The sequence below is a fragment of the Saccostrea echinata genome, unplaced genomic scaffold (genome assembly GCF_033153115.1).
Source record: "Saccostrea echinata isolate AGI-Se365-2 ecotype Australia unplaced genomic scaffold, CSIRO_AGI_Sech_v1 ptg000025l, whole genome shotgun sequence".
NCBI lineage: Eukaryota > Metazoa > Mollusca > Bivalvia > Ostreida > Ostreidae > Saccostrea > Saccostrea echinata.
Window position 1 is genome coordinate 7,894,179 of NW_026889774.1, and position 20,614 is coordinate 7,914,792.

At 33.1% G+C, this 20,614-nt stretch overlaps 1 protein-coding gene across 1 annotated transcript in view; it reads right to left on the minus strand.

Moving 5' to 3' along the window:
* Positions 1 to 13,123, minus strand: part of LOC133192335 (uncharacterized) — a 32,766-nt gene extending 19,643 nt beyond the window's left edge. Inside the window, exons 1-11 of the mRNA XM_061328355.1 lie at positions 13,002 to 13,123; positions 12,218 to 12,294; positions 12,025 to 12,140; positions 11,406 to 11,495; positions 10,971 to 11,227; positions 10,309 to 10,409; positions 10,112 to 10,206; positions 9,369 to 9,484; positions 7,062 to 7,183; positions 5,744 to 5,836; positions 5,477 to 5,649 (exon numbers count right to left, since the gene is read on the minus strand). Coding sequence (XP_061184339.1) covers positions 5,477 to 5,649; positions 5,744 to 5,836; positions 7,062 to 7,183; positions 9,369 to 9,484; positions 10,112 to 10,206; positions 10,309 to 10,409; positions 10,971 to 11,227; positions 11,406 to 11,495; positions 12,025 to 12,140; positions 12,218 to 12,294; positions 13,002 to 13,123 — 1,362 coding nt within the window. The remainder of the gene's footprint in view (positions 1 to 5,476; positions 5,650 to 5,743; positions 5,837 to 7,061; positions 7,184 to 9,368; positions 9,485 to 10,111; positions 10,207 to 10,308; positions 10,410 to 10,970; positions 11,228 to 11,405; positions 11,496 to 12,024; positions 12,141 to 12,217; positions 12,295 to 13,001) is intronic.
* Between the last annotated feature and the right edge of the window lie 7,491 nt (positions 13,124 to 20,614).

Sequence of the window (20,614 nt, forward strand, 5' to 3'; positions counted from 1 at the left end):
GGATATCGAATAAGTTGGTAGACGTAAACATTATATGCAAATGATTGCAGAATAATACTTCATAAATAAGGAAAATTGACAGTAGAAAAGGCTGAAGTCATCCCGTTTGTCAGACAATTTAGTTGTTAGTTAATCTTTATGGTCTATAGCCAGTAGAACGTCCAAATATGAAGCAGACGTGACAATCATAAGAAGGACATAAAATTTCTGCATGTCTGAATTATATACAATCTTAAAATGTGCATTCAATTTTATTTATAAACAGTGGTCTACTCTATGGGAATTTCTTTTCAAGTATATAGAAGTAATACAGGAGAATCCCAGTATAATGTACATTCAAGTCTGTTAACATGGTCGTCTGAGAATATGATACATACATGTAAGAGGAATATTTTTGAATCAAATTTAAAACAGTGATACATTTGTCAAATCAATATGGAAACATTTTCAATACAGTATATATTGAAGTAGATTAATGTTTTCAATTTATAATTAAAGACAAGACTATATTATTGACCTTCAAGGGGAATACATGTATAAGGATTTATTTTTCCTACATTAAAATAAAAATAGATTGAAAACAATTCTGAAAAGTTATTTCACCTGCATTTGAATTCTACTCAAGTGAACATAATATTCAGGCACAAAGAATCGGAGAAGAGGGAGGGATTGTTTTAGCCATTTCTAATTTGAAAATGTTCATTGAAAGTCTTGTAACCACCCCCTCTTTCTTATACAGTATAGTTAAAAAATCTCTCCTACTTGAGTGAACAAGATGAACATTACATTCAGGGATATAGAATCAGGGATGGGGTGTCCACCCCCTTCCACTTCCATGAAGGTATTCTTTTTTATTTTTTCGCTTGAAAATGGTCATTGCAAGTCTGGTTGTCCTACCCCCAACTTTTTGATACAATAGAGTAAAAGAAAATTCCACTTACATCAATAAACTTTTTGAGGGGTTCATCAAAGATATTTTTAACTAAAAGTATTTTTTGACTCTTATAATGCGCCATTTCCCCTTTCGATGCTAAGCCCGACATTTATTTTTTCTACATTGCACCAAAACTACATTTCAAATGCAAAAATACTACTGCATGGTTATGCTTATGTTAACTCCTATTCTTTAACTGTGTTTGGTTAGACTTGAGCAAATGTAAAGAAACTTGACATGTCTGCGTAATCAGTTTGTATCAATTTAATCGTTGAATCATATTGCTATTTTTCTGTCAGGACGATCAGTGATTTTCCACCATCGAAAAACAATGCTGTGACGGTACATATTGTCGTTTTGTACATATTGTCGTCGGCGACAATATGTACCTACCCTCACTGCACATATTGTCGTCCATCGGTATATATTGTCGCCGGCGACAATATGTACCGAGACGAGCCTTATTTTCTTCCTGCATAATGGACGACAAAATGTACAGTCAAGCACCAGCACATATTGTCGTCGGCGACAATATGTACAGTCAAGGTCGGCATATATTGTCGTCGATATATTGTTTTGACGAATACTAGTATTTCCTTGAGAAAGGAAAGAGAGATTTACAAACACACACACGCGCGCGCACGGAGGGAGACAAACACCATTTCTAACAATACTGTAGGGAGAAAACTTTCTGGGCAGAAAATTGTGTCCAGGATTGATGTACATCACTATGATATGTCAAAATACCGTAATTCTTTGAGACATCTGATAAATCAGCCTAATCTTTTTTCTTGTAAAATATACTTGGGAGATTGAATACACGTATTAGTTTTTTTGTTCAGTAGTAATGATTTTTTTTTGGAAATTAATTTTGCGTTTTTCTTATATACAATCATATGTAGATTAATTGGTGTTGAGGTTCACATTTTTAGATCACCTGAGCTGGAGTTCAAGTGAGCTTTTCTGATCGCATTTTGTCTGACCGTGCCTCTGTCTGTAAACTTTTCACAATTTCAGCTTCTTCTCAAGAACTACTGGGTTAATTTCAACCAAACTTGCCACAAAGCATCAGCGGGTAAAAGGGATTCAAGTTTGTTCAAATGAAGGGCCAGGCCCTCTTTCAAGGGAAGAAGTTAAGGATTAGTAAAAATTTAGTGACATCTTTTATAAAATCTCAAACACCACTGTGTCAGAAATGATGAAACGTATGTGAAAGCTTCATTATGACTTGTAGATTCAGTTTTACATGTATTCAGATCATGTCTCTCGAGGCTACAATAGGTGATCAAATTTTTTTCAAAGAATATTTAGAAAAAAAAAATCCTTCATTTTTTGTGCTGGGTCAGAAGAGATGATACTTATGTGAAAGCTTCGTTTTATAGCGTACGATCAATTTTGCGTAGCTGACACGAAAAAAAATCCCTAACTGCTCAATGACCATGAGTGCCAAGCATAGATCTAAAGAACTACACACGCTAGCTCTCGATTCCCGCCTACATTTTACACCCATTTAATTCAATACTAATGACAATTTGGCCGTAAAATCTTTGTTGAATGCAAAGAACAGTTCAATAGTAATTTTAATTCCAGTGTTAAATAGTTATTTACCCCTAATTCCAGCTCTTTGAATAAGGGGGGTAGACGATATTTTTCACTGAAATCGGGCTTTAAAGCATCACCACGTTTTAAAATATTCTTGGATATGAATAAATTTTTCTCAGATCTTTTCTATTACTCATATAAAATTAAACATATATTATTTATAAAATACAATGTTTTAGTTGTAAACCCAAATGATATTGGTAAAAAAAAAATAACCATTTTGGTAGTTTTTTGTCTGTTAACATATGTTCCCCCCGTGAAACAACAAAAGCTTTGGTATGAATTTGTGAAAGGACAGTCCATATTACCTGTAAAAAGGAATTTTGTTACACCATGGGGGGGGGGGGGGTTCTGTTGTTTTCTATAGTGAAAAATCATAAGTTTTACCAAAATTATTGAGTTATCTCTCATTGTTTTCCCAAAGAAGTAATGTCTTATGAAAATTCATATGAATATCTATATAGATATGAAAAATCATTCAAATATGTTAACTTTTGAAAAATGACTTGGAGGTAGGAGGGAGAACAATACTATAGTTTGCAGTTCTTTGCAGCCCTCTATCGGCAAGTGGTGACGTCTACGAATAAAAAAAAATCTCTAGATGGTCATTATAAAAACAAAGACAAAATCATTTTGTTCAAATTATGACCCCATGGAATAGGTTGGGATCACAATGGGTGATTAAAGTCTTACATAGGAATATATACAGAAAATATTTAAAAATCTCATAAACCAGACTATAGGACCGGCGCATCCCCCCCCCCCCCGGTTTAATTTTTTGTCTGATTTGGTAAATTCTGTTTGTTTAACTTGTATATACTCTCAAATACTCTCAATTTAGTCCACAGGTAGATTTCATATTTCAGTAATTTACTTAACATATACAGTAACACACTTTTACATGCAAATGACTTTTTAAAAATATTTTAGCTTGTCAAAAAAAAGAACCACCCTCTCTTTTGTCTGGATCCACCACTGAGAACAGCAGTAAGCCCGTGAATAGTGATACGTATATGGAAGTTTCCTCAGGTAGCGCAGATTCAAGCATCTTCATATCAAACCGGGCCTAGGTTTGGGCCACAATAAACGATCAATTTTTTACATAGGAATATAATTCTTTAATGATTATCTTCTCAAAAAGAGATTAAGGCAATGCAACAGAGCAAAACAAAGCAATGATTAGTCATATTTATATGGATTGTTGATTGATTGATTATTATTATTATACCTCTACTGAATTTTTCCCTATACATGTATAACATTAGATCGCTAGATGTGACTATTTCCCTAGAAATCATTTTAAAAGAATGGACTAATCCCCGTATGTTAGTCAAGTGAGCTAATCCCCGCTTCGAAAGCTAATTCCCGGTTATCCGTAATCCTCTAGGTTTTACATTAAAATTGGTATTATATGTGAATGGACTAATCCCCGTGTGTTAGTTCATTGACCTAATCCCTGCTTTGAAATCGCGCTATCTGAATCCTCTAAATTTTACGTTTGTATCGGTTTAATAAAACAGTTAAAAGTAAATCATTGAGGCTTCGCCTCGGGAAATAGTCCTGGCCTTGGGGAACTGAAATCTTGCTAACTCCCTCAATGATATACCTTAACTGTATATTGTTGTTTAACACCGAGCTGGCAATATTTCAGCCATATTTTGACGAGAACATTTAGTGTATATGGCCATTTTTGAAGTTTATAGTTTCTCTGGCCATATTTATATGGATCATTGCCGTGCATTGTCATGCGACATGTTCTGATGGGTGACAATATGCAGAGTGAGGGTAGGTACACATTGTCGCCGGCGACAATATGAACAAGACGACAAAATGTACCGTCAAAATCACGCTGCATGAAATAGGATACGAGACACGTCAGTGTGATATACACCCCAATTACATTCACAAAACTACCAAAAAACAACAAAAGAAGTCTTTAAGCAACAATATCTGTGGGGCGACAATATGTACAGTGAGGGTGAGGCACATAATGTCGCCAGCGACATTATGTACATGTGTTACTTTTCAGCCGGCGACAATATTTACCGATGGACGACAATATGTGCAGTGAGGGTAGGTACATATTGTCGCCGACGACAATATGTACAAAACGACAATATGTACCGTCACAAATGCTCTCCTCGCCTTTTGTGCTCAATAAATCTTTAACTCCACTTGATTCTGAATCATTAAATTGACCTTAAAACAGCAATGATTGTATAATGTAATGAGATCAATATACATGTATCATCGATTTATTCCCAATGAAGCTCAAGTGAGCATTTTGGCCCTTGATTTATTATTTTTATTTTGCCCCCTATAAGTTTCAACTTTAATCCGTTCTAATTCACAAGGGGTCATTATTCTACGGGGGTCATTTTTCTTCACGTAGGGTTTGCAGGTTTTTAGGGTTATGAGACTTTTTCTACGGGCAAAAGGGTCATTTTTCGACGTCGAATAATGACCGGGGGTCATTTTTCGCCGTTGAATAATGACCGGGGGTCAATATTCGACGTCGAAAAATGACCCCCGGTCATTATTCTATGGGGGTCATTATTCGTCTTTACACCTGCACATATCGTCGGCGACAATATGTACCGAAGGATGACAATATGTACATTGAGGGTAGGTATATATTTTCGCCAACGACAATATGTACCGTCACAAGGTTAGCCTCTAACTCCAGATTGAGGCCATTCACTTTTTATTACGAAGGGATGCAAGCTTAAAGGAAAAACCTTTTAACGATTTATTATTTATAAAAGAAAAAAGAAAAGAAAACACACAAACTTTTAATCGGGAAGCATCCATTTATTTATTTTTTTAATCATTAAGATAAAGTTAAAAGAGCAGCGTACAATAACGGGTGTCATCAAAGATTTATCTCTCAGCAAGAACAATTGATATCGTTTGTTCAATGTTAGAAGTTAAAGTACTCACGTGCCATCTTATCGCCGTGTACTGTCCAGTATGCATATTGTTATATCTGACCCGTGCCCCAACACCACTCAGGTCGAGGGCGTTGGCCCCCACCCCCGTCTCCCGGCTAAACCTCCAAATGAGATTATCTGTCACTAAATTTCCCGAGGGGGTTAGTGTGGTACGATCGCCTCCTAAACAATGTCATCAGAAGAATTTTTTTCAAAAAACTTTAAATAAACTGTTTATGATGTAGACTTGAAATAAACTGATATTGTAAACTCTTGCCTTGTAAATAAATCCCCCCATCGCCATCGTGAAGATTGCAGCGAGTTATGGTGACGTTACGTGAGTCCCCGGGGCAAAAAATGTTGTAAGAACCTGTCAAATAAAAACAAACCTATTTTGAGCACTTTCTGTACTTCTGTCAGCTAATTTTAAATAAAAACTTAATTGAATAAATTTATATGAAAGGAATTGATGGCAAACTAACAACTAAACTCTGTGATAAACATGATGACTTTGAACAACTTTTCTATTGTCAACTTCCCTTATTCATGTAGCAATATCCCTGTATATATCCACGGACTATACGCCTCCAAGTTGATTTAATACACAAAAGCAAGTTCTACCAGTATTGATGAACAATTTCCCAAACAAGATAGCCTATTGACAAATAAGTTGATGATACAAGGATATCGACAACCTCGTTTAAAGGCAATATTTCGCAAAGTCTATGGTGGAAACAACGACATTGTTTGCAAATGCAATTTGTTGATAGGTCGAATATTGACAGACGTCTTTAATATAAATTGTTAGGCCATTATTACTAATCCTGGGTATTAAAAGAAGCCCAAACTAGAAAAAAAGACCGAAAGCAGCGCAAATATTTAGGAAACCACAAAGGGAGTTGCCAGGGCTGAACTGCTTTTCAGAACGTGATACAAATTCTGTCAAACGGTATTTTCACGTGTTTCTCCTAAGGCATTGTGCATAGCATTTGTAAGTCACGTGATATCACCCATTTAAACATCCATAGCATGTTTGTTTTGTCAATATAGTTTTTTTTACCGAAATTTCTGTTAAAAATATTGCTGTCAACCGAAAAAAAACCAGCAACATGATTTATTTTTATACATATTTTTTTTTTATGCATACACGTAGATTTATTTTGTAAGAAAAACTTTCGTCTAATCGGCCGAAGCGACTTTAATTGGTTCACAAAAGTAAGTTAGGCTGGAAATTTTCTTGAGATGCAGTATCAGCGTTTACAGACTTTGCAATAGGAATTTTGTATGATTCTTGTTTATACATGTATGAGGTCGCATTGCATTTCATTAAATCTAGCACATGTATATATTTTTTTTTTCTCAGAACACACAAAAAAATTACTTTTCCCCTCTAACACGACACTACTCTAAGTCTTTCTTTACTTTATGAAGCTGGTTTTATTTTTTAATTCCTTTGTTACACTTTGAGAAAGCTTACGCTTAAAAAATTCAGCAATGTATATTTCATTTTAAAATTCAACTAGTTGTTTCATCCAGTATACATGCGCACATAACACGCACTTGCAAATTGATGTTTTAAATAAGAACTGTATAACCTGAGTTCTTTATCTCCATTTGTTCAAAATTAACATTTCTGACGTTATGGCCCTTTAGTCCAAACCTCCTGCAGGCCTCCAAAGTAAAACCCTTGAACACTAAATTACTGGCTCCATCAAAGCTGAAAAAAAACGTAAAAGCTAACTGAAATATGATTATCATAGAAGAAATCTTCTAAATAATAATATTATGAATAAGAAATTGACATTAAAATTGAAAATTTAGTGTTCAAGTACACATATTTACGTATCATTCTTCAACAAGAGGCCCATGGGCCACATCGCTCACTTGAGCTCATTGGCTATGAAGAAGCAGAAATCAGTTCAGTATTCAAAGGGGGGCAGACTTTAATTTACACTACCTCAGGATAGTTCCATATCAATATTTATAATTATGGCTTTACTGTACTTAAACAGAAGAATTTAAAATATTTTCCCCTATGTTTTCCACCGTTATGGTAGCTCATTCTGTAGAGCGCTCGCTCCGTGATCGGAAGGCCGTGGGTTCGAGCCCCGACCGCGACTGACCTAAGTTGATAAAAAAAAATTGATAGCAACTGTTCCTTCGCCAAGCGCTCGACACTTTGAAGTGAAAGTTGCGGGTCCTTCGGATGAAACCTTAAAAACCGAGGCCCCGTGTCACAGCAGGCGTAGGCACGATGTTCAATCACCCTGAATGCTGAGTAAAGGTCTAAATTTGAAGCCCTCCACCGGTATATGGTGAAGACTCTATATTAGGGAAAAATTCTCGAACCCTACGTAAAACAACATATAAAACTCTGATCTCTCATTGTGGCCCCACCCTACCCACTCTAAATTTGAACAAATTTGAATCTACAATACCTGAGGATTCTGATTAATCATGGCTTTGCTGTTCTTGAGCAGAAGATTTTTTCAAGATGATGCCAACAAACTTGATTCGACAATACCTAAGGTTGCTTCTATATAAATATGACTAATAATGGCTTAGTGGTTCTTGAGAAGAAGAGTTTAAAGATATGTCCTATGTAAAAGCATTTTACAGTAGTAAAGGATTTACCAAAAGAAAGTTTCAAAAATGTAATTAACTAAGCAGGAATTAATTAACAAAGAGTGCATTGAAGTCTACAGGGACTAGCAAATTTTTAGAAAAAAATTCAAATAATAAGAATATCAATAAATATTGTGGTGGAAAGATGCACCAAAACATTAGAAATAGAATGACAATTGAAAAAGATTTATTTTTACCAGATAAGTTTTGTAAAATTGATTTTTTTTGATTCATTGATTTATTTTATTCCTATGTAAAACTTGACCCAGTGTTGTGGCCCTGCCCTGCCCCTGGGGGTCATGATTTGAACAAACTTGAATCTACACTACCTGAGGATACTTCTGTATTAGTATAACTAAAAATGGTTAAGCTGTTCTTGAGAAGAAGATTTTTAAAGACATTTCCTATATATTCTTTTAAAGACATTTCATATATATTCCAATGTAAAACTTCGACCCCCTCTTGTAGCCTGTCCTACCCCCTGGGGTCATGATATGAACAAACTTGAATCTAGAGTATGTAATGAAATTTTTTATATAAGTTTCATTTTTTCTTGCGCAGTGGTTCTTGAGAAGAAGATTTTTAAATGATGCCTCCAAATTTTTACGAATTCTTAATTATCTCCCCTTGAAAGGGGGCGCGGCACTTCCTGTAAACAAAATTAAATTTCCTTCACCCAAGGATGCTTTGTGGCAAGTTTGGTTGAAATTGGTCCTGTGGTTCTCGAGAAAAAGTCGAAAATGCTAAAAGTTAACGGACAACAGACGACAGACGGACGCCGGACACTCTTTGATCAGAAAAGCTCACTTGGGCCTTTAGCTGTGAAAGTGATTGCACATTAGTTTTCCTCAAAATTTCCCAAAAGCATAGGAATATCCATGTATATGAATGACCATCAAAACATTCATTTCATGCAAAGCAAGAAAAACCAAATAGAACTACATCAAATAACCACTTTTAGAGTAAACAAAAGTATAAGGGACAATTCTTGACTTTTGGGCCAATATTAACTTGTATTTAAACAACAAAACTACATATTTATGTACCTGCTTTGAGGTCAAAGAGTGTTGAAATCATTTAATACTTTTGTTATTACTGAAAAATATAGGATGGAGCAATTTTTATTGAATTCAATATTTGTTGACAAAAAGATAGCTAATGCCCCTTTAACTATTTCAATGATGAATTTGAAAAACTGTGACTTTTTTCATCACAAATTTTTTTTAAATAATTAATATGAAGTGCTAGGAAGCATCAACGTAAAAATATTAAATTACGTTAAACAGTCCTCTATTAAAGATGAATAAATAATGTCATGGTTGCTAATTAGCCCATTGGACGTCGGTGGCCAAAGGTACAAAATTCCCGAGGATCTGTCAATGTAGTATTCTCCCTGAAATCAAACATTAAATATTAATTTTAGGAAATCAATAGTATTTTATGTCGATCATTCTATTTGAGAAAACTGTTCACATGTTATTTTTTTATGTACTGGCCATTCCATCTAGATTTTTTCTACTTCCACTTATATTTATTGGAGGTCATAAATTCGTGGGTCTCTTTATACCACAAAATGATAATACAAAAATAAACCCTCATAAAATTTGGTTTTGTTTTGTTTGTATGTTGTTTAACGTCCCTCTCAAGAATTTTTCACTCATATGGAGACGCCACCACTTGCCGGTGGAGAGCTGCAAATTTTGTCCTATACTTGGCATTTATGGCCATTAAGCAGTGAGGGATCTTTTCTGCGACAAGGGACCTCGGTTTATACGGTCTCATCCGAAGGACCGGTCTCCACGTCCCACAGTGGGATTCGAACCCGCGACGTAAGGATCAACTCTTTACTCCGCGACTCTAGAGCAGACGCTCTAACCACTGCGCCACGCGGGCGACCATAAAATTTGGTGATTTTACATGAAAATTTGGTGATTTTATATGATTTGAACATCAATCTATTTGATGTCAATTTAGAGAGTTTTTTTTCATTTTTAAATATGAGAATTAAAATAACTCCTACCGGTTCATCAATTTCGCCCAAAACGTTGAGGAATCTGAAGTATCCTCCCTGACTGGAGTATTTGATATTTTCGTTGGACTGGTTGTTGAAATGTCCTATGGTTGTAAATAGAGATAAATAAACTTGCAAGTTTGCAAAAGAAAATTGCCGCAACATTTGTTGCTTGGTTTTCACAGCTACTTTAACTGCTATATTACCAATTCGTAGACCGTAGTGAGTTGCATGTTGTAGTTCTACCACGTGATGTACGGCGTCTATAGAATGTATCTTAGCAGCCAAATCGGCCCAACTCCAATACCTAAAGGAAAATAGACTTTAAAATATTGTACAAAGTCTTCTTGAGAAGGAAATTTTGCAATTTGTTTTTAATTTACACTTGCCAGTATTTAATATGTTTGACAACACAACCGTTGTGGCAAGTGCACTTGTTTATTTACGTTTGGATAGCAACAATCTTAATATATACTATATACTAAGATCCTCCTCTTCAAACCTCTCCAAACCATACTATTTTATTGTATCATGTGTATATACATGTAAGTTACAAACTGATTTTAAATGAAATCACATAAAGTCTATACTTGATTAGTAAATGTGATTTCAGAAAGTGTTTTGGCATTTAAAATAAAAAAATATTTTATATGGTTTCCATAAGGATGATAACGAACTTGTAGCACGTGAAAATTCTTGCATAGGTGGCTTATGGAAATTAATCACGTGCTGCCACTGGTTGGTTATCACCTCTTAAACAAAAAAATAGATAAAAAAAAATTTATTCCTTGAAATTTTTAAACAATCGGAACATTTTCACTCAAACAATCAATACAAATGTATACTAAATGTTTTTGTTCTTTGTTACCAATATCCGTAAGCCCACAGATCATCTTCAGATGACCATCTCCTCGGTCTTTCGCTGTTGTAAGAAAATCGACGCCCATGAGTTCCACTCAGGACATTTTTTATATTAATGAAACCTTCATTTGGCCATCTCGCCAATCGAAGAGGTTCTCCATTATAGAATATCTCAAGTGGTGCCTGTCTGATTTTGTAGAACCCATAAGCAGTTAACTGTCCAAGATCTGATATACCAGCATCAGACAGCTTCACTTGATATACCTGAAAGATTAATAGTCTTATGTTACGAATGCTGGCTACATCTACATGTCACATTTTAAGCTCTTTCCAACTCGTATTCCTGCACGTCGACTGAATAGCATGAATACCGGAAATATTTTCTCTGCCATCTTGTGTACTTAGACTGACGTAGAGAAAAATCACGAAATGAATCAAATACCTTGTTCCGTGATTCTGGTGGAAGTCGGTGAAGGATCGCTTGGTCAGACACTCTATGAAACGAGTTACTAGGTATCCTTTTTCCCCCTGTCTGAAATAGAAGGATTTTAAATTTGTATCTCAGTTAATTTTCTATCATCATCTCTTGGAGACTGAAGACTAAAAAGGAAGCGATTACATTTCGATGAAAACTCCGAAAATAAAGATCGAGCATCGCAGGTGGGTAACGTGTAAATATAGGAATCATTCAGTTTTACCAAGGCAAAGTGATAATCATATCTAATTATACCGTAGATTAATAGATATAAAACATAAGATTAACCTCTAGGGTCCCGTTTTACAAAAGAACTTACGACTAAGACCAAAAACTTAAGTTCATTGTAAAATTTTGCAAAATTAATGATTCTGTTCAAATTTGCTAGCATGAAAATATCTCTCAACATTCCTTTTAAAAAGATTTTTCATATAGTGTAAAGTAGAAAGTTTTGAGCAGAATTAAATTTTGATCTTAGTCGTAATTAAGTTCTTTTGTAAAACGGGCCCCAGGTTACAAGGAAAATATTTTTATTTAAAAATGCAAAGTTTCCGAGAAAGAATAGAATGGAAGAAAGAAAAAATACCACATGGACTTCCTGGTCGTTATAAGCCTTAATGGTGAGTGTGTGGGAGGATTGATGATGTATGTACACCGGGGCATCCAGATCATGGTAGCCGTGCATTAGATTGATGGTCACGTCTAAAAATTATAAATCAATGCAGGAATAAATGGATTCATAAGTGAAAACTCGACTGTTAGCTGAAGTGATATTTTACCTGTATTTTTCAAACTAGGTACACTTAGAAGGGACACGGCTTTTCTTATGGTTTTGACTGGATGATGGACATCTTGTCTGAATTTAAAACAAGCTGTATATGAGACTGTTCAGAATCTTTCAAACTGATTTTATTATTTAATTTTGACATTTATGTACAGTACCAGCATTTTTATTCTTTATAGGATATGCAATACGATAGGATACACGAACGATACAATAGGATACACGGACGATAGGACACACGCACGATACGATTGGATACATGATCGAAACGGTATAAACGGAAAACAAATAAAAGACCTGATTTACGATCTTCTTGATAAGATTCTTTCAAATTTCGGAACGTTTTGGACGAAACGAATTGTTTCCTTTTAAATGCACTATCATCATGTTAGTTTTAATTATGTACAAAGCTGCACAACTATATGTTAAAATATATTAAGTTAACATATGAGGTATAATTATGCTTAATAAAAACTAATTTTTTTTTTTCTTGTCACTTGTCACCAAATTTTTTGTAGTTAAAGCTAAATGATTAATCATATGATTACCAAGGTAAAAAGCTTCGAGTATGTAATTACGATTAATGCAAAAACGATAAAGATTACAACTATCGTTGAAGATAATAGATACGGACATTATTTACGTCATTTCTACCTTTCGCTGTCTTTGGGATCTTCAGAAAACAATTTCCTACATTAAAAACGTAGCTGAGTTTCAAAATGTCCAAAATGCACAAAAAGGAGTGTGTATTCATGAACTAGTCAACACTTTATAAATACCCATTGTTATGGTCATTTCCATGAGTTGACACATAAATGTTCACAGCCTTTGGAAGTCCATCTAGAATAAAAGAGTTGGAGTTGACAACCAACACAAATAGCAATGTAGCCACAAGCACCATTGTGTTCAGAAATAAATGATAAATTTTGTTCAGAATGAATATTAGTAATATGCTAGTACAAACTCCATGTGTACTTGCAGTATTCAGGAATGTACTATAAATAATTGTATATATTGATAAGAAAAGTTGGATAATGGGTTCTCGATTACGTAACCCGAGAAAGGTCATAGGGAAACAGATTTCAGTGTGGGTTTCAAGTACATGGAATAAAAAATGCCATTCGTCTGCTCTCAATACCTTTTAAGGAAAAACTTTTCATTGAAAATGTACATATCTATAGAGCTACGTAAATCGAACATCAATAGGAATTCAAAAATCAAACTTGATGAAATATTTTCGTACATATACATATAGATGTAGATTTTATATCAACATGGTATTTACTTTTGTTTTTATTCATATTCTGTGAGGCAATGATCACGTGATGGAGAATCACGTCCACCACACGTGTCAAAATGGTTCGGACTGTGGTGTTATTCACTCGGGAAGAGATTGGACGTAAATATGGTTAACTTTTCAGCCCTTGTCTTTAGTATGTTCTTATTCAGAATTTTCAAAACATGATTCAAAAGAACCTTGAAACATGTAACATATCGTCAAATCAGATCCCAGGTAATCGAAATGCACAAATTTGTTCAAATGGGATAAATCCCACGAATATTGACAATGAAACTATTTCACCCATAAATTGTTAAACATTCATTGGATATATCCCATAAATTGTGATAATGATATCTCACTTCTCATAATCTGTGGGATATATCCCATGTTTAACAATGTATGGGAGAAAATGACTCATTGTCAATATCCATGGGATTTATCCCATTTGAACAAATTTGTGGGAGAAAAAATCCCAATGGGAGAAAATATTCCATCTGACACTTTTTCTCCCATCGGAGAAAGGTGGGAAGAGTTGTTAGTATTAAAAATCCCACCATTCTGCCATGGGATTCCGACTTTAAGGACTTCATATCTTTATTAGAAAGAAGAGATGTTTGTGAGTTCAACACGAGACATGTGAAACTGCTAAGAAATCCCACCAAGTGCTATAATTAATTTTGGGACATTGCAATTAGAAATGATAGTAAAAAGTCTGGACAATGTCGTGTCCGGAGCTAAATGTCGCACTGTTCAGTGCAATTGGTGGACGAAATAATAATTACAATGTTTTCTACATTGTAACTTGGCCCGTTCTTAAGTGGACCACTGGGGGATTGCTCATAAATCTAATGGAACTCTGTTCAAATCTCTTCAGGCTGGAACAATTTTTATTGTCTTACGGAAAAACGTTTCAATACATAACAGGTACAGGTGTAAATTCTGTTTTTTACATTAAATTTAAATTTACATTAAAAAAAATTAAAAAGTAGTAACGAAACAGAGTATATTATATTTAATATGAAGTGTTGTGATTTCTACCAAGTCTGTTAACTGTAATAGGGAATGTAAATTGTCTTTCAAGTAAAACATGTTAATTCTATAAGGAAAATATGTGTCCAAAAGGTTTAAATATCCGTGTTATCAATCAATGTTGAGTCGAAACTTTTGTGAACAAAAAATACTAGGGTAATAAAATAAAATTATATTTTTTGTTGTAAATTTTTTTTCGCAAAAATGTAAATTACGACTTAATGCAAAACGAAGATATAAGACATCATATTTTTATATTGGATAATGTAAAATGCGTATGGCACAAGTTAAATATTGTTATGAAACATAATGTTAAAGGATTCTACTTTGAAACAAATTCAAAAATACATTCTAAAATAATACCATTATTTCATATTTAGCGTATGGAATATATTAATTTTAAAATGGAATTTATATTCAAAATACTTTACAAGAAAAGTCAATATCAGTGATTCATTATACAAGGATATCTAGATTTCATACTGAACTTTTCGAAAACAAACGCGTTCAAAGAAACAGTTAAATGTCTTGCAAATTTGTTATTAAAAAAACTTATGTTTTGTTTTTATTGATTGTATGTCCCTGGTTATCCACAATACCCAAGTTAACTGGCCATTGTAAAACGGGAATTGTTTTAAATTTTGTGATAAAAGATTAAAAAAAATTTTTTTTTTTTGGTACGAAGACATCATTCATAAAAGAATTGGTGCAAAACACAACCTGATTTAATGTACCGGGTTATATGAGTTTATTTGGTGCAAGCTCAAAATAGCGTGAATCTTAAAACACTAAATTCTTTTCTATCCTACTATCAAGGGAATAAATTTCCAGTATGCAGGTTATACCTGCAGAAATCTAACCTTGTTTCTCAAAAAATTATTGTATTTCAGATATTTACACCTTCTTCAAATTAAACAACCTCTAGATAAAAAAGAGATTCTGAAATCCCTTTTGATCGTACTATTTACAGTCATATTTTTACATATAAAGTACATGTATACTTTCATTTTGATATTCTTCTTTCACAAATATGACTATGTCATATATCTTACTACTCCCAAGCCATTCCGTTTGATGGTTATTTTTGCTCTGAATTCATTTGTATTTCTATCTGATTCACATGCTGTGTTTTGAAATATTTTTACATTTCCGCTGAATTTTAAAAGATTGATTCATCAATTCACTCGTCCAAAGTTTAATGATAACATGGATAATATAGAATTAGAAATGGATTAACCTGTACTACTATATACATATGCCTGAAAGATACATTGGACCAACGTAATTCCAACTAGATAAAAAAAAATTTAACTGCAATTTATTGATCATACCATTTTCAATTGACAAAATATACTGAAAAAAATACACACTGCAAATTTCTAGTATTAAGAAAGTTCACTTTTCACTTTTTTTTCATAAGTTTCACTGCAAATATCCAAAACCATACACGTGTATAATACTTGGCTTAATTGTTAGTTCTTACCTCATAAGTTCTCTCTGTCCCTGCTATGGCTGTTGTAGATTTTTTCCCCCTCTTCTCATTCCTCCGATCTTTACGTCTTTGATGTCTTTTCACTTTCCTCTCTATTTCTCTTTTTTACTTTCAACGCAGCGTTTCACTTCTAAGTAATTTTATGGCTAAAATTATTTTGACCAGTACACTCTTTATTGGATACAATGTATATACATGAAATATGGAGATAACGAAGAGTATTCAAGCTCAAAGTCCATTAAAACAATTCAAATCGGGAGCAGAGCAAACACGGACCTAAAAAAAAAAAACAGAAGTGGGATCAGGTGCCATGGATGAGTGAGCATCCCCTGCCAACCGGTCACACCCGCCGTGTGCTCCTTGTCATGATCGGTAAATAACGGGGGGGAAATCCGTCGACAAATCAGTGTGTAAATAATGGCCTAACAATTAGTATGAAAAACTTCATTCAGTAAATAACTTAATTATAGCTTGTATTTGCTGACAAGGTCATTGTATTGACCATAGAACCTACGAAATGATGACTTGAAACTAGACTGTTAATATTCTTGTTTCATCAACTTGTTTGTCAATAACTTACCTCGTTTTAGAAATTGTTTGTACGTATATCATGCTCTTGCGATCGAATCAACTGAGAGATATAAACCCCATTTGCAGGTGATAAGGGTATATTTAAGAAATGAATTAAATTTTTGAAGATTCATGAGGACATGAACTACGACGCTTCACGCTGGCATATTTCATGAAGTCGTTAGCGCTTCATGATAAATATACCGGCGTGAAGCGTTGTAGTTCATGTACCTCATGAATTTACAAAAATTTAATTCATTTCTTATATTTACATTATTTTTCTGATCAGTTGCAACATATTACGCCATTCAACTGTCATTTTTTAAGCAGAACAGTTTGCATTATAGTTTTGACCTCAATTGTGGTATTATACGAAACAATGGAGATATTCATGCTCATCAATGGTAGTTCATGAGAAAATAAACAGTCTTCTAAATTGCAAAGAATCTTAGGAAGTAAGGAAAAATATTTGGAAATGTAAATATTACTGCATAAGTAAGGAAAGTAGCCGATGGAAAAGTTATAGTCATCACGTAAAATAGTTCGATAAAACTAAAATGCACGTTTCATCGAACTATTTTACGTATCCTAAGTTATAATCGTATGCAAAATCTTAAGAGGGACCGACCCTCTGATAAGAGAGATAACCTTATTTAAGTAAAAGTTCAAACTGATTGATGGAACTGGACGTTAGTAAACTATATATATATATATATATATATATATATATATATATATATATATATATATATATATATATATATATATATATATATATATATATATATATATATATATAAAACAAACAAAAAACTGTAACAAAAACTAACTTTGATTTCCTTTTTTAATTTTATTTGTTGTAAAATATTCTTCCTTTAAAAAAAACAGATTTTCATGTGTACTTTCTATGTTTGTTTGTTTGTTTGTTTATTGTTTAACGTCCTCTCGAGAATTTTTCACTCATATGGAGACGCTACTTTCTATGTAAGCTAATCTAACAACAACTCGTTGGATTATTTTTTTTTTTTTAAGCTCAAGCAAAAATCTGTTAAACATGTGATGGATGGAGGGTAATATATTTCGGGCGATTTTTAACAGAAATATGGGAAAATACAGAACAGTACTGTACATGTACATCCTTTAAAAGGAGTAAATGAACTAACATCGTTATCTTAATTCTAAAAATACTGAAACAATTGAAAAAAGGAAAACCTTTAGAGAAATTGTTGTAAAAAATAGTCCTGTGGACTTGACAATTTAATTCTTACAAAAATATTGTGATAGTTAGAACAAAAAAATGTGTCATCTTGAACCTGTTATATCAATGAAGCCGATTACCAATATGTATGTAGATTTAGTTACAATTTAGCAATGACAGCTTATATTAAGCCGCGTATGCTTTTGTGATGTAGGATGATGAAAAACGATCAGAAAACTTTTGCATACGATTATCTCGAAAGGTCAAAGAATATCTGCCTTTGTAGATCGATACATCATTTTTAGGAAAAACTTAAACCGTATTTGACATCCAAATATAAGTTTTGTGTTAGGAGAAAGCGATAATTACTGTCGATTTGATCTCTGAACTTAAAATGAAGATGCAATGTTTAGGGAAACACAACCTTAATTTAACATGTGAGAAATGGAGGGAAGTTTTCATATAAATTTTCTTTATTTAAAAATACATATATAAAATCAAACAACTAGTGAACGTACCTCAATCAGACATGTCAGTAGCCATATCGTTCTATGTTTAAACTAGTTCTAATTGTAACGGATGTTTCCTAAACGCTCCCCTACTCCCTTTTTTTGCTCCCTTTCTTAAAAGATTCATTAAATTAGACAAAATCTTTGTTTTATAGACTTTTACAACTTATTTTCTAACATATTTTGGGGAAATAACAATGACTGCACATATACGCATGCACGTGATTTCGAAAATTTGCATATATACATCATCTCAAAACATTTGAGATTTCAAAGAATTTCTAGAAAAACCTAGAAATATACAGTAATCCATATATCAACCAATCAGAAATAAGCACACGTTCTTGCATGTCCTCGTTTCATTTCTGATGGAACTTGTATTGTTTACATTTATTCCAAGTTTCGTCTTTTTTCGTTAACAACTACATGTAAGAAAGTTATATATACATGTACTTGCAATCTTAGCCAATCGGATTTCAGCACACGTGCTTGCGCGTATTATATATATATATATATATATATATATATATATATATATATATATATATATATATATATATATATATATATATATATATATATATTTCTTTCCGTTTCTTGTATGAATTAAAACTCAAATACACAGATCAGAATTTTCTATATTTTTTTATTTAGCAACAAAGAGTAATACATAAATATTACATTATTTTTTTAAGAACTTTTTTTCTACGACAAATAAACTGGTTAAAACATCTAAGACAAAGTTTTCTTTCTAAACATTTATTGGAAAAAAAATATACAATTGAACAGTGAATTTGGAGAAACATCATTATCCCTTCTGTCTTTGTGATTTTCAAAGCACGATGTATACACACTCTAGGTGTTGTCTACGTTCATTTTCAATTGCCATCAATTTTAACAAAATTCATAATTACATGTGTACATGTATGCATAAAATCTATAATATGTATTGGTCAAAATAACTAAAGAAGAGAACAATGTTTTGATTGATTGACTACATCACCGATAGATTGAATGTTTGTTTGTGTATTGTATAACGTTCTATTTGAAAATGTTTTCACTCCTGTTGAGATATGAAGGTATTTAATACTTGGAAACTATGGATATGTCGAAGTGATAAAAAAAAGTCCCAACTACAATAGCTTTATGTTTTTTAACCTCCATACCTATGTGTTTCGGTCCCATCGGGGTGACTGTATATTAAAGCATTATACAATGTCAAGTTTACAACTCAGAACTTGATGTTTTTTAAAAATACAGATGTATATTTTCTAGGCTTCAATGTAACGCAACAGTATCAACATATTTTCAAAGAGAAATTTAAGGAATATATTCAAAGCACTTACATGTAAGGTATGCCTGTAATATTACTAATATATTCAGAATTTGTAATACTTTAAAAGTGCTAATACATGTTGATCGAGAAAAACCAAGACGGAGTAATCCGGGTATGGCGGTTTATAAGAACCTCATTGAAAATAAGCTTAAGATGTATCACTCCATTGTTTTCTTAATCATTTTTAATTTAGCTGGTTGTTTGCTTTGTGTGTTTAACTAGCACCTGCAGTAGTGCTAGATCTAAAAATACTAAATATCTTTCCTTTCTTTACTTTTAGAAAAAACTTGGAAAATTCAGATCGAAAAGCTTCACTCAGACTGGCGTAAATGATAAGATCAAGAGGTTTTCCGACAACAAACGAGACAGTCAACAGAGCATTGTAAATTCCTGCAGCTTGGAGAATCTCTGATATATCGGAAGTTGTTAGAATGACAATGATGTACGTAAATAATGGAATTTCCTGTACTAAAAATGATACTCCAAGAATTATATTTATTTTCATCAAAATGAGATACTTGATATGACTACTGTTTCTTCTTATTTGTGTCATACGAGAGAGAAGTTTTATTTGATTTTTCATTACAAATATTAAGGCAAATATGAGAATCACATCGAAAACTAATGGAATGGCCAAACAATGACCCGAAAAGAAATAAGATGTAATTTTTTGATAAATGTAAAAGAAAACACTCCCATAAAATCCTTTAGTTGTGTCCAATGTACATGCTTCAATAATTTTTACGGGAAATTTATCGGAAGTTTTAATAGTCCATACCCCTTTTAGAGGCATTATGATAGGAACGACAAAGAGGAATGATGATAAAGCCAAGTGGAGTGTGACAAAAGTAATAACGAACCTCTTTAACTTCCAAATCTTCCATTTCAGTGGAAACGCGATAAGAATAAGTTGTGTTAAAGACATCATACACTTGACCCAAAGCGATGTTCCATGAAGAATACTTTGCAAAAAAAA